Below are 15,470 nucleotides of genomic sequence, written 5' to 3' on the forward strand. Positions count from 1 at the left end.
AAAAAGGCTCCTTTTGCTATTTCCTGATGTTTTTATTCACTTGACCCCTCCTGTGTTTATTGAACATCTGTTCACAGGCTTATTTGCATAGTTTTCCCATCAGGAAAACTGGAGATTTCCATGATTTCCAGGTGAACTTTGATTTTCAGAACCCAATCAAAGGCTGTTTTAAGTGCACATCTGCTTTGTGGGAGCTTCAGTCAGCATTACTCTGACTGTGATGAGGGGGCTTTTTTTTTTTTATGTGTTATGGTGCAGGAGTCACCGGCCATCATTCAAAAGGCTGAGTTATAAATGTAAAAGCAGGTAGTTTGCGGCCTGGCTGTATTTAAACACTGCAGCCCCCCCCTCCCACCCACTCAGATGTTCCTCTGAGAAGCTTTCTGGACTCTCTTTAGTTGTTTTTGAGCTTTAGTTTCCTCCTGTCTGCATAATTACACTGAGGCTACATAATGTCAGTCTCATTGGTAGCATGCCTAATTAAAGGCCACTGGAGGGGCGTGTGGGGGAGGGGGGGTCTTAATCACTTCTCACAGCAGCAGGGGCTCGCTCCATATGGGATTAAATTGTGGTGCACATTCATCATCCTGACACTGAACACTTTGGACTGCTGCCTTTTGTCTGCCGGAGCTATTAAAGGTCTCACGCTGCTGTAATGAGTCGCTTTAAAATGTTGGAGGTGTGTGCTACTCTATTTCAAATTATCTTTAAAGTCGCGCTGCCCCATTAGGAGGTTCAGAGGTTCAGACGGGGCCTCAGTGTTGCTTTGGTCAGGCTCTTTGGCAGTGGCTCGGCTTGCATGTGGAGTGGGGGGTTGCTGCTCAACATCTGGCTGTCACCATGGAGACAGTGGTTGGACAGCTCAGGATTTTTATATATATATATATTTTTTTGTAAACGTCACTCTGAAGTGAGTGAGACTTTTAAAAAAGCCCCACAGCGCTCCAGGAGAATCCCACGTGTCCCAAAGTAGGAGAGCGTAGCTGTGGCGGGGATGTAGTAACGCAGAGCGGCGAGCATGTGCACGGTCGATCAGAACGAGGCCACCCACGCTCTCTAGGGTTTCACTTCCTTTACCGTGTGGTAAGACTGAAGCCAATCCTGGGCTCGTTCTGCACCAGATGGATTTTTTGGGGGTTGCATCTTCTCCTCTTCTGTCGGGGTGTGTTCCCCGTCTGCACGCCACAAACTACAACGAGCCCGTTAATCATTCTGACCCGACTGAGTTCTCTTAAAGGGATAGTTCGCCTCTTTTGACATGAAGCTGTATGACATCCCATATCAGCAACATCATTTCTGAACATCTTCTTACCCCCTGCTGCGTCCTGTGAGCAGAGTTCCAGCCTCGTTTTGGTGTTGATGAAGGTAGTCCGGCTAGTTGGCTGGGGTTTAAAAAATAAAGCGTTTTGCTTCTCAAAACAAGATGCGTTCAACAGAGTAATACATTTGCATCACAAAATCGTTCTCCAGGAAAAAGTCAGACCTCACAATCGCTTGGCCCTATTTTCTCTCCCTTCATATCACTGCCTGCTGTGTAGACAGAGCAGTAACCACCGTGAAACAGGTCTGACTTTTTCCTGGAGAACGATTTTGTGATGCAAATGTATTACTCTTTTGAACGCATATTGTTTTGAGAAGCAAAACGCTTTATTTTTTAAACCCCAGCCAACTAGCCGGAACTACTTTCATCAACACCAAAACGAGGCTGGAACTCTGCTCACAGGACGCAGCAGGGGGTAAGAAGATGTTCAGAAATGATGTTGCTGATATGGGATGTCATACAGCTTCATGTCAAAAGAGGCGAACTATCCCTTTAAGAAGCCTAAAAGCCCCCCCCCCCCCTTTAAAGTCTCCTTAGTCCAAAGTGATGTGGTTTAGTTTGACGATAATTTCACTCAAGGCGAGGAAAAAGCAGCAGTCCTGAGGAGCTTGAAGCTAACGTTTGGGACTTTACTCGGTGTAATATGTTCAAAGAGACTCGAGCCGCTCCTTGTTTCTTTGTATTTTCCTCCAAGCAGCCAGACTTTGCTCTAATCTTTTAAAGTGGTGTTGAGCAACTCTTTTCAAGGCTTCCTGAAGGTCTTTCTTCTTCACTCACTTTCAGTCCGGTCCTTGGACCTGAACATTTTCAGAGGAATGTGTGTGTTTTCTTCGTTAAGCCACCGAACAAATAACACAGTTCAGCAGACAGCAAGGCCATCTCTGAAGAGCTGAAGAGCTGGCATACCTCAGCATGGTGTGTAGAGTGTCCTCACAGGACAAAAGAAGAAGTGTCAGGCCTGAAAAACTACCTACAGGATCTGAAAGTCAATGAAAAGACCTGAGAGATGCATCTGGAGCTTCAGCTGATCCATCTGCTGTTGGCCCAAGCCTCATCAGAAATGGGCTCCATGGAAGGGTGGCTGTCAAGAAGCCGTTCTTAAGGAAGGGAAACAGGGAGAAAAGGCTGAGCTGTGCCAAAGGACACAAGAAGTGGGCTGAAAATCAGTGGCAGCAGGTCTGATGGAGGGATGAATCCTCCCCAGAGCCCGGAGCTCAACATTACTGAAGCAGTGTGGGATCATGTTGGCAGAGATCGCAACAAAAGGCAGCCCACATCCAAAGAAGAGCTTTGGGATGTCCTTCAAGAAGCCTGGAGAACTATTCCTGAAGACTCCTTAAAGAAAGGACAGAAAGCTTGTATCGTATTTCCAGATATATTTGCACATGTTTCAGTAAATGTTTCAGTAAATCACGGCATCTAATTCCCATTTTTCTGGTAATACGTGAAGAACTGAGGAGCGTTTTCAGACTTTAACACAGTGTTGCACATCCTGCGGTCAGATTTCCACAGCTACCCCTTGACAGGACGGCGGGCGCATTGAGGCCTCCGGTTAACTCGTATCAGCCTCTCCCATCCAGCTTTGAAGCCGTCGACATGAAAGGCGCACGGCACAAAGCCCAACAGAAGCAGAAATGCCAGAGGAGAGATCATCTGAGGGCCGATCAGAGTGGCCTGATGAAAAGATGAAAGCCTGACGGGGACATCAGTCAGTCCAGCAGGCGCCCACACCCACTCTCCCAGGACCCAAACTCCACCCATACCGCCAAACAATGGACTCTCCTTCACACCGAGGCAGATTTATGGTCCTCTCAGAGAGTCTATTGATCGGGCATCGGGTGATAATTAACCAGCAGCGCTATTCACTACCAGAAAAAGGCTGGTCTGCGGAGACACGGCCATTTGTCTGTTTCCAGCGAGCCGAATGGCTCTGTTAATCTCACTCAGGGGAGCTGAGCTGGCAGGCTTAGAGTCAGTCAAAAACAACACTATATGAGAGATAAATGTAATCCCCCGAAGATGCTCAGTGTTCAGCTTTGGATTTCCGTTTAAGCTGCGACGATAACCTGCTACTGATCATTTAAATCTATAAATAAAAGCTGTTTTAGGGCTGCTGAGGGACTCAGAAATCTGACATTTCAGTGTCTTCATACTCTGTCTCGCAGCTTATCAACCCTCCCTCCTTTTAAAGGAAGAATACGGGGAACTGACACGTCAAGACTCCCCTGACAGGCCGTACGGTGACTGATGAATACTTGCTGTCACATCCTGTGCTGCATGAGTTGTGAACACAGGCTGAAAGGAGTCGGGTACGCTGGTTTGCTGAATAGTTTTTAACACGGCTGCCATGATGGGTGTCTGTGATTTACAGATACAGCTACTGCTGGAGCATTTTAAAGACTTTAATCAAGACTTGGCGAGATGGACGACTGTGTTGGTGTTAAGATTAACAGATGAGACGGCATCGTGTGTTGATTGCTGTTTGATTTACTGAGCACAGAATAAGCTTTCCTGTGGTTTAAAGTAGGCAAGGCAATTTTATTTATAGAGCACAATTCGTACACAAGGTAATTCAAAGTGCTTTACAGCTACATAAAGTCACAAGAAGGCAATAAAATCATTAAAAATAAAAAAAAAAACATTAATAATAATCATTAATTCATTCATTTAAAAGCAAAGAGTGCAGATAAAATACTTTCAGGTGTCATATGCACAGCTAAACAGAACTGTTTTCAGCCTGGATTTAAACATTGTCAGAGTTGAGGCCTGTCTCACATCTTCTGGAAGGCTGTTCCAGATTTTAGGAGCATCAAGCTGAAACGCAGCCTCGCCTTGTTTAGTCCTGACTCTGGGCCCCAGCAGGAGACCCCTCCCTGGGGCAGGAGACCCCTCCCTGGGGCAGGAGACCCCTCCCTGGGGCAGCAGACCCCTCCCTGAGGCAGGAGACCCCTCCCTGGGGCAGGAGACCCCTCCCTGGGGCAGCAGACCCCTCCCTGAGGCAGGAGACCCCTCCCTGGGGCAGGAGACCCCTCCCTGGGGCAGCAGACCCCTCCCTGAGGCAGGAGACCCCTCCCTGAGGTTCTCAGAGCCTGAGTTGGTTCATGTGGCTCTAACATGTCATAGATGTACTTTGGCGCTTGACCATGAAGAGACTTGTACACAAGCAGAGCTGTTTTAAAGTCTATTCTCTGAGCGACAGGAAGCCAGTGCAGAGACCTGAGCACTGGACTAATATGGTCGTATTTCCTGGTTCTAGTCAGGACTCGAGCAGCAGCGTTCTGGATGTACTGCAGCTGTCTTACAGCCCGTTTAGAGCTCAGTGAGCAGGCCGTTACAGCAGTCAAACCTGCTGGAGACAAACGCATGGATCAGTCTCTCTAAGTCTGATTTAGACACTATTCCTTTAATTCTGGCAATGTTTTTTAGATGCTAAAAAGCTGCTGATGTTACAGATTTAATGTGGCTGTTAAAGTTCAGGTCTGAGTCCAATATTACCCCGAGATTTCTAACTTGATAGTTAGGTTTTAGAGAGAGAGTCTCAAGGTGACTGATAACACTTTCTCTTTGTTTCTGTGGGCCACAGACAATGATTTCAGTTTTGTCTGAGTTTAGCTGGAGAAAATTGTTTTGCATCCACACACTGATCTGTTCGATGCAGCGACACAGTGTATCTACAGGCCCGTGTTCTCCTGCCGTCAGTGACACGTAGATCTGAGTGTCGTCTGCATAGTTGTGGTAGGACACATCATAGGTATGTATAGAATGGCTAGATGTGTTACGTCTGAGTTTAGAACGTCCGCACAAGTCGGCCATCTTACCACAGGGTGAGATGTCCGGGAGACAGTCAAACCTGAGGTAACCATAGTTACGCTAAGTGATCTGCTCTGACGCTATTACTCTTATCTCACAGAAATCGCGACGATTTTACACTATTTTACAGACTAAAAGACCCTGTGCGATATTTTATTTATTCGGTCATCTGTGCAATAATTCACGTCACTACTGTGCAATATCTTATCTATTTATGGTATGTGCATACAATGTGTAATTAACACAAGTGTTGTGCAATATGGGCAATAACTCAACCATAGTGCTATAACTTATTTTATTTAACTCTCTTTACTTTGTATATCTTGTATAGCCTGTATTCTTTTTTACACTTTGTTTTAGATTATTCTATATTAATTCTATATTATATTAATTATTCTATATTATACTTTATTTTAGATTTATAGAGATCCTATGTGTGTGTTTGGAGCTACTGGGGACTTGAATTTCCCTGAGGGAGTCATCCCAAGGGATAAATAAAGTTGAGTCATGGGGCAAATAAACGTGAAATATTTACGTTTTTATTTAAAAAAATAAATATGGACTTCGTCTGTAGTGTGATAATTAGCTTACTACTTTGATGTTTATAATAACCTAAACGTTTGAGAATTAAGGAAGTTATGTCTTGAATGTTTGAATGTTTCACCATCAACACAATGTCGTCGGCGAGAGAGCTGCCTGTGGTAAGATGGCGGCCATCTGCGGAAGTTCGACTCCGTTTACCAGCAATGCGGACGAGACATCTAGCCATTCTATACATATCTATGGGACACATTATAGCTGCGTATTAGCTGGCCTAGTGGAAGCATGTACAGATTGAACAGCATGGGTCCCAGGATTGACCCCTGGGGAACCCCACAGGTCACAGCCATTTGGTCTGAGACACAGTTACCAGTTTCAACAAAATATTTCCTGTCCTCCAGATGGGACTTGAACCAGTTTAAAGCACGACCAGAGATTCCCACCCAGTCTTCTAACCTCTGTAATAAGATCGCATGGGCAACTGTGTTTGATATGGGCCGGTAGTTGTTCAGTACTGTGGCATCAAGACTGCTCTTCTTTAGAAGAGGCTTAATGAGCGGTTTTTAAGGCCTTTGGAAATGTTCCAGTCTGGAGTGAGATGTTGACTAGATGAGCGAGTTGTGGTAACAAACTGCTCAGCACAGACTTTAGTGGGCAACTCATCACTCAGACTGCAGATGATCTCTTCGACTGAAGTACACAATTAGAATAAAAACAAAACATGGATGAATGCAGATGAGACTAATTTACCAATAACTCATATTGTTTACAGGAGAGACGACAAAGTAACTCGTTTTGTTGCTCTGTGAGGATGGAAAACGGTCCCACGCGTCAGTAAATCACACAAATTCCCAGGTTAAAGCTTTCACCTGATGGGAAACGGCACAAATAAAACCCTGAATGGGATGAAGCAGCTACAGAAAACAGACGGATGCTTTCTGAGCTGCTGCCTGTTGTACTTTGTGAAGCAGCTCCTTTCTGTCTGTTTGCTTCTAAAGCCAAACCCAAAGGTAGAAACTAACCATCCCATACTGATGGCTACAGGCTGTTTTTAGGGCTGATAACAGCCGAATGGTTCTGTTCTCTGAGCTTCTGATCAGTTGAATGATGGACAAATGCTTCACGAGTTTGTTGAATTCTCAGAATGTCCAACCATAAATCCACCTTTGGACGCTAACAGCCTTCGGCTCGTTGTGCTGCTGTGCTTCGACACTTTATTTGGCTTCTGATTCCCCTTGAAACTTCCTGAACTGACCTATATTTGGATATAGATCTGAACGCCTGTCAGCACGATGTTGACAGAGAGCGATAACGGAGATGAAGATACGGCGAAGGACAGCGAGTTGCAAATCATTCCGCAGGGAAATGGACGGTTATTGTCCTCGCTGTTGTTAAAGTGAAGCTCGGACACGTGATGTTGTTACCAGGCGTTCAGGATTGGAAAGTCTCAGAATAAAATTTGACGGCTGCAGGCAGAGAAATGAGCTGCAGAGATGCTGAAGATTATACATTAAAGATTAACCATGAGAATTCCCAGTCCATGCAATATTCATTTATTATTTTACCCTCAATTGGAGTCAGTTTAAGTCATTTCTGTGTTTTCCTGCACGCACAGAAGCTTGTCCCACAACCGTGGATCTGGTTTTACTACGAACCGCTGATTCTATTCAAGGCTTTGTTCCTTTACTTCGCCCTCTGGGGCCTTCCCTTTCAGCGCATAAATAAATGAAATGTCAGGTCTTCTGCTTCTGTTGCAGCAAACACAGGATTTCATCATCGATCTGCCTCTTTAACACACAGAGAAAGCAACCGTTCCTTTATGACAAAACGCTTCAGCGTTTAGTAAAACACCCCGTGTCCTCGTTCCTGAGCCAGCGCAGGATGCCTTTTGACTGTGTGGAACTGTAAAGCGTTATGCAAATAAAGAGGCTGCAGCTCCTCTGTTACAATCACTTTAATGTCGTCTTAACAATGGATGCAAACATTCCCGGATGACTGTGAATCAGCAGCTGAGTGGATCTGACCTGGGAGATCATATTCCTTAAAGGGATAGTTCGCCTCTTTTGACATGAAGCTGTGTAACATCCCATATCAGCAACATAATTTCTGAACATCTTCTTACCCCCTGCTGCGTCCTGTGAGCAGAGTTCCAGCCTCGTTTTGGTGTTGATGAAGGTAGTCCGGCTAGTTGGCTGGGGTTTAAAAAATAAAGCGTTTTGCTTCTCAAAACAATATGCGTTCAAAAGAGTAATACATTTGCATCACAAAATCGTTCTCCAGGAAAAAGTCAGACCTCACAATCGCTTGGCCCTATTTTCTCTCCCTTGGCGCGCCTGTTTCACGGTGTTTACTGCTCGGTCTGCACTTCGGTCTGCACTTCGGTCTGCACGGTCTACACAGCAGGCAGTGATACGAAGGGAGAGAAAATAGGGCCAAGCGATTGTGAGGTCTGACTTTTTCCTGGAGAACGATTTTGTGATGCAAATGTATTACTCTGTTGAACGCATATTGTTTTGAGAAGCAAAACGCTTTATTTTCAGGACCCTAGCAAACTAGCCGGACTACTTTTGTCAACACCAAAACGAGGCTGGAACTCTGCTCACAGGACGCAGCAGGGGGTAAGAAAATGTTCATAAATGATGTTGCTAATATGGGATGTCATACAGCTTCATGTCAAAAGAGGCGAACTATCCCTTTAAGATGTTTTTAAACGTGGCTGTGGCTTAGCTTCAGGATGTGTGATATAAGACCCAAAATTCAGTTTGTTCCTTTGTGAGTTTGGCCAGTTGTTTGGGGGGGAACAAGCACGCTTACTGCAGGAGTCTGGCTGCTGCAGCAGGGGAAGCCATGAGCAATGGAAACAGCAAAAAAAAGCCTTGGCCTCTGTCCCTGAGGAGGGGGGGAGGGAGGGATCAGAGCAGGGTGAAAGTGGGCCAGGGAGGCTGCGTGGGGGAGAAGGAGGCCATGGAAGTGATATAACGGCGACTCAGAAAGTCACACGAGGAAGGAGAAAGTGAGGCGTCAGCACAAACACAGCCCTGGAAATGTGTTGTTTTTTTAGGCCACTGTATTTTGGGCATCTCACAGCCATTTTCCTCATCTCTGTTGCATGTTGTCCTGTTGTGTGAAACCTTCTGCTGATCGGCAGAACATCTGGAGATGTCCGTCTCTTCCATGGTGTGTTCGTTTGTCTCCAAAGACCCCGTCAGAGGGTTTAAAAACCGAGCTGCGGGTTTTCTGATGCAGAAACGGAAAGAAAGAGGAGACATTTTCAAGCCTAATGGGGGGGAAAAGGAACAATGGTCTGGCACAAATGCAGGCTTGTAAAACTTTACTGTCCTTTTCTTGGAATATGAAGTGTTTTTTTTTTTTTTTTCTCTAGCTGAGGCTTTTATGGAGGTCGCTGATATTCCCGAAGCTAAAAAACATTTAGTAAAAAGCACAGCTTGTGAAATAAGTAGTTCATGGTCAGTCATTGCACCTGAATGAGCTTTATGTGAATCACTTTCCTCTTCATGTGTGTTATTACTGCACCTATTGCTCATTTATCCTGGTTTAAATCATTTGGAAATGAGTGAAAAAAGCGCTCTTCGGTCAGAAAATGTTGCGTTTCTGTGGTACACATTAAAGCCAGATGTTCTCACTTTCACAGAAAAACAAGCAGCTATGAAATGAGTGTGATTTTACAGCCTCTTCTTTGTTAGATGTTACTGTTTTCTATTTCTTTTTGCTCACGCAGACCTCGCCACACTGCAGAACCGTTAGCACAACGTCGCCGATTGAGTGCATTCATTGTTATTATTCACACGTCCCTGCTGACTCAAACGGTTACTGGTGTTTCATGATAAAAAATGATGCCGTGATTAATTGTTTCGCTGCGGGCCGAACGTTTTTTCGGGGCTCGCTCTCTTCTCATCTATTTTAAAGCTTGTTTGCCACCTGTGTAATCATGCTGTCCTCTCATGTTACAGGGTGTATGCATGGCTGTGGCATATTTTGGGATTTTAGGCCGATGAATGGTCTTCACAAAGTAGGGGGTGGGTTAGCATAAAAGTTAAGTGGAAGCATATGTGCCAGTAAGCTCGCGGGCTGATTATAGAAAGCCTCTGTGGCTCGATTGGATTCTGCTTCTTGAGCAGAATCCAGAAATGAGACTTTTTGACGGTCGGAGGGAGAAAACCGGAACAAACAGAACCGCAGCATGGAAACTAAGAATCACTGCGTGCTCAGCTTTGTTTCTTTGTCTTTGCAAACGAGTCCGTTGAGACTGCTCAGACTTTGATGGGAGAAAGAGTCGCACTATTTGAATATAATGGAGACCAAAGGTGACACCAAGCTCTTGTTTATGAGCTGCGTGTTGTTTAGTCTGCAGCTGCAGAGCTCTGTGGCATCGGCCGGAGAGAGAAGCACTTTACTCATAGCTTCCTGTTAGCTAAAAGTGTCAAATAAATGTACAAATATTCTGTTTTACTCTTCGATTTTCAAAGGGATTAAATATTCTAGGTAACTGAGAGAGCCAGGGCAGCTGTTTCTCCTTATTACTGGTGTTTATACAGGACTAACTGACTGCTCATCCATCACGATTATAAGGATTATAAGCATGATAATTAAGCTTTTAATGTTCTCTCTGTTTCTCTTAAAGGAGAGGATGCTGAGTCAGAGCGGCGTAAATGCAAGGAGTCGAGATGTGTTTGGACTACGCTGTCTACCAGGTGAGATCAGGGAGTATTTGCCCTGATTTATAAAAGCAAAAAGACAAAATTATAACTGAGGATGTCCCCATCAGGTTTCTTTTGCTGATACGAGTCCCGATCCGATACTTTTACAGTACATTAAAAGAAATGAAGAACGGCGAAGAAACAGATCCAGGATGTCCCCGATTCTTTATTTTCTTCACTTATTTTATCATTTAACACTTATAAACAGAGCACTTCTGTGAGGTAGCTTGAATTAAAAAAGTAATAAACTAATTCTTCACATTGTACTTTAGTGCACCAATGTCTAATATAAAAACGAGCAGCAGCTCAACCTGAAATAACTGGCAGGCATGTGAACAAATAAGCAAATAAAAGTGGCACAGTGTTCTAAAGTAAGGCCAGTAAAGTGCTTTAACTACACTGCTAATTCTTCCTCTCCTCCTCTGGCTGCACTGAAGGAAATGTACATTTTTCTTGATGAAAACCAATATCTTGTTCCTGTTCTCATTGAGGATGTTAGCCATTATTTTCACCAAAATAAAATACCCGTTGCCTTTTATCATAGGGAAAGCCATTACGATACAATTGGTGCTTTTGTTTTGAAAACAGGAAGTGAACCTACCCTCGTTGTAGCCAGCTTGAAACTGCCGTTTTGACAGGAAATGACGATCGGCGACGTCACGTTACGTTGCATCTTGGGTAGTTTGAGTATGAGTAGTAACCTCATGATGCATACCCAACATTTCGGAGAATCTAGTATGCATCCGGGAACTTCTCGCTTACTAAAACTGGCATACTAACTTAAAAAGTTAGTGTGAGTAGTAGGAGAAGTAGGAGAAGTATGCGGTTTCGAACACAGCCCTAGTTTAGGTGTGTTACTTTAATCACTATCTTCTGTACTCAATCCTAAACTTGTGCATTTGCTTCACCTTCGAGGCTGCAAGACGCTCATCGTAAAACAAAATGATGCACGATGAGGTGAAATAGATCAGATCTTAGAGTCTTCGTTGCATACTGAAGTGTCTGACTTTGACAAATTAACTCTGCCTCCTAGTTACAACAAAGACATTTGGTTTGTCTCAAAGCATGTGACTGAACCTGTGGTGCTTATTATCAGAGATGCAAACAGAATCGGATGTTTTTATTGTAATGTAACAAAAAAAGCAAAAAACTCAGGCAACAACACGTCGTGAATAGATTGAATCTCCAAAAGGGATTTTTTTACAGGAACTACGGTCTTTTTTTGGGCTGCGTGGAAGAAATTTCATCCCCAGAAATGGCTCTGGCAGTGAGCTGTGTAGCCTTTAGGGAGGGGCGGGCAGCAGTTTTCTAATGCCTGTTTGCTTATAGTTGCACTGTAAGAACAGTTCTTACTGTTGGCACAGAAACTCAGACCTGCATGCCCTCTTTAGTCAGCGGAGAAGACACGGCAGGTTCACGCTGCCTTCATTTATAACAAGAAAGCGGTAAATTCAGAGCGATTAAATGTTATTCTTTCATCTTTTCAAGCAGTCCTGCTCCTCAGACACCAATGAAAGCACCTGTAGAAATGTGTGACACATTTCAGCAGATTCCTCTGACTTCCCCAGTTGGTAATCCAACATGGGGGGGATTTCCAGTTGATTTTCTTACTGGGGATGTATTTTTATGCTGGGAACTCTGAGTTCCCAGTAGGAAGTATCAGCTGGAACACTCCTGAAGTTGTATTTCCTTCTCAGAAAGTTCTGAGAGGAATCTGAACGTGGCTTCTCAGCACATAAACCGGTGAAATGTCGGTCTGTGACTCACTGAATCAGAGTCCCACTGTGCAGTCAAACCTCCATCAGTAAACACATCTGTGCAGCTAATTTTTAATTTATTTTTCTTTTTTAATTTATTTAGTAATTTATTATTATTATTATTATTATTATTATTATTATTATTAATTATTATTATTAGTAGTAGTAGAATATTAGAATTTGTATTATTATTGTTGTTGTTAATATACAATCATTGTAAATATTAATAATTTTTTGAGCTACTTGACTAATTTGAATTTCCCCCATTGGGGGATGAATAAAGTATTTTTCTATTTCTATGACCAAAATAGGATGCACTACATTGCTATCAGCTTGTATCACGGCACAATTTGTCCAATTAATTCAGACCCCAGAGGACATGCAGAAGCTGAAACATCTTTTAGCTCCCTGCAAAAAGCCACCGGGCCGATTAAGTTCTGGGGAGAGTTTTACACTGAGAGGCCGTGACTAATGCATGAGCCCAGGTCCTGTTGATGCCTTTCAGGGCATCTTGCATCACTCTGAGATCACTTTGCCTTTTCCCAGGACAGAAAGCGTCCCCTCTTCATCTGGAGAGTAACTGCTGGTTGGTGCAGGGCCGCAGGAAATCACAGCTTTCACAGTAAAGCTCGTCTCTCTGGTTCCCGTTCTAAATGTGTCTGGATATGTGAGCTGGTTGGGCTCTGATGTGGTGCTTACCTGATCCTCTTCAGGTCCTGCTTACCTCCACCTCCCTGTTTCTGCCTCTTTTCTTATGTCTTTATGTCAGTTTTCTTTGTTTTTACCTCCTTCTCTGGTTTGTTTTTCAGTGCTTTGATCTTCTTGTGCTGGCAGCCTAACGCTGTGAAATGTTGACAGTCTTTACTTCATATTTTTTACTTCTTCTGGCTTTCGGACCCGTCTCCTCTAAAATATTCCCGCTGTTCTCCTTCTTTTTCCCCTCTTTTCTCCACCTTCCTTCATTCCAGCCAGATTAGAAACACAGCTGTCCGCGAGGAGCTGACTTCTAAGCGAGAAACGAAGACAGATGTGCGTGCTTTTTCATAAACTTCTTTATTTTCCCCCTCATTGAGACCTAAATTAGCTCCTCTGTGAGCTAAACTTTACTACTCGTATGCTGTAAACATGCTATTTAATTTCAGTTTGGCCTGTTTTTTAATGGAATAAGATTCAGACACAGACATGTGTCCTTTGGCTCTGAGCGTACTCGGCAGACTAAGTGAGTCAATTTGTGAAAACAAGTTCACTTTCAGACGCAGAGGAGTCTGCACTGAATGAAAGGGCTCAAGTTGCACCTGTGGACTCACTTTCTGCAGCTCTGTCCCTCAAACACATTCATATTTAAGCCCAGAGCGGACGTGGAACGTATTAACTTTTTTCTGATTGTTTTCTCGAGATAACGAGATAATTTACCAATGGTTCTCGAGGCCACTTTTTCTCCCCAGTCCGCCCCTGTTTATATGTGTTTATATGTATTTCTGGCAAAAGGTTTTTACCCATTTTTACCCCTTTCATTGAAAACTGAATAAAGTAGCCGGAGACGGCCGGCTCGACTGCAGCTCAGCAGGCGTTTACACCTCAGTGATCCTGCTGATGTAGGCGACTTCATCAGTGACCGGCTGAGGGGACCAGGCCGTCTCCATGGTTACCGAATGATGCACGAGAGGTGCTGTTATCGTTTTCTCGAGATAACGAGATAAATAACTCGTTAAAACGGCATGATTGGTTTGTGTTAAACCTGATTCCATTCTTCAAATGCTTGTCACACCAGCGGGATTTGCTTTGAGCATTTTCACAGCAGAATTGTTACACAAACGCTCCACATAGGCTCCTTTATTCAGTTTTCAATGAAAGGGGGGTAACAATGGGTACACCTTTGCCAGAAATGCATATAAACACATATAAACAGGGGCGGACTGGGGAGAAAAAGTGGCCTCGAGAACCATCGGTAAATGAACATGTTGTCACAAGAAAACGGAGGAAAATTATGTCGTTATCACGATAAAAAGGAGGCAAATAATCTCGTTATCACGGGAAAACGGAGGAAAATTATCTTGTTATCATGAGAAAACGGAGGAAAATTATGTCGTTATCACGGGAAAACGGATGGAATAAAATGTATGTGCCTATGGCCGTGCAGACACTCTGCGAAAGAATGCCATTTATCAGCCGTCCCTGCGTACCGGCAGTGTGGTTCGTTCTCCGATCAGTAGCCCAGTGGTGCCGGTTTTCACCTAAATCTGTGTTCAAAAGGTGCCTTATGAAAGATGCAAACTGGAAACAGACACGCGGATCACAGAACGATAAAAAATATGGCGGCAGAAGTCGTTCTGTCAGTAGTTAATGGGCACACAGAATTAACGGTGTGTTCTCATGTGACACCGGGACACAGGACCTCAGAAACCGAGCTGGCCTGCAGGAGGTCAGACGGGTCGGGACGACTCCAACAGCAATGGGCAGATCATGTGCCATTCAATGCTGTGAGCGGGGGTGGGGGGTGGGGGGGTGTACCAAAGCCTCGGACCCCCTTCAGAGCAACTCCACAGTCTAATGTTACTCTGGGATTTAAGGGCTGTCAGTCAGCTCGTTAAATGATGGACAGGAGGCCCCAGCGTTCCGTCATAATGTGGAATTAATAACTTCTCTTTATGTCAATGAGACGGCTGGAAAATATCTTTTAATATCTTAATTTCTTCAAGCCCAGTCGGTAAATCAGGATACCTTGTTAGATTCAAGATTCAAGATAGTTTTATTTGTCACATGCACAGTACAATGTGCAGTGAAATTCTTCCTTCTCCTGCTACCAATAAAAAGATAATTAAAATTAAATATGAAATATGAATAAAAATTAATATAAAATAAGAATAAAAGAAAATGTATAAGGTATCTGAAATATACAGTATTAACAGTATTAACGGATAGAAGTGGAGTATAGTTTAAAGTTTGTATGTTTCTGTTTTTTAGTTTAAAAAAAAAAGGAAAATTCACAGTAATTAGCTTGATTACCTCCCGCTGCTGTGTTAATGGGGTCAGATTTAGCCATCTGTGGCAGGTTGATGCCATAAAATGTTTAAACTTACAAGCAGATTAGCTAATAGGATAACAAATGGAATTATATAACCATATAAAGACACAGATAAACAGATTAAACGGTGTGCTACTACTACTTCAGTAGTTCCAGCATGTTTATAGATCTGGAAAACAAACTGTGAGATATAACGCTCTATGTGCTGCTTGATGAGAGCAGCTTTCTCTATGTTGCACCTCACACTTATCCCTTTGGTTTTAGCGCTGATGGGCACGTTTGGATTTATTCGCTGGAGG

At 43.7% G+C, this 15,470-nt stretch overlaps 1 protein-coding gene across 1 annotated transcript in view; it reads left to right on the forward strand.

The window, feature by feature from the left end:
• The window catches only part of mtmr11 (myotubularin related protein 11), a 42,859-nt gene that overhangs the window by 772 nt on the left and 26,617 nt on the right, over positions 1-15,470 (forward strand). Inside the window, exon 2 of the mRNA XM_075466281.1 lies at positions 10,314-10,383. Coding sequence (XP_075322396.1) covers positions 10,314-10,383 — 70 coding nt within the window. The remainder of the gene's footprint in view (positions 1-10,313; positions 10,384-15,470) is intronic.

This window comes from Odontesthes bonariensis, chromosome 5 (assembly GCF_027942865.1).
Source record: "Odontesthes bonariensis isolate fOdoBon6 chromosome 5, fOdoBon6.hap1, whole genome shotgun sequence".
Classification (NCBI taxonomy): domain Eukaryota; kingdom Metazoa; phylum Chordata; class Actinopteri; order Atheriniformes; family Atherinopsidae; genus Odontesthes; species Odontesthes bonariensis.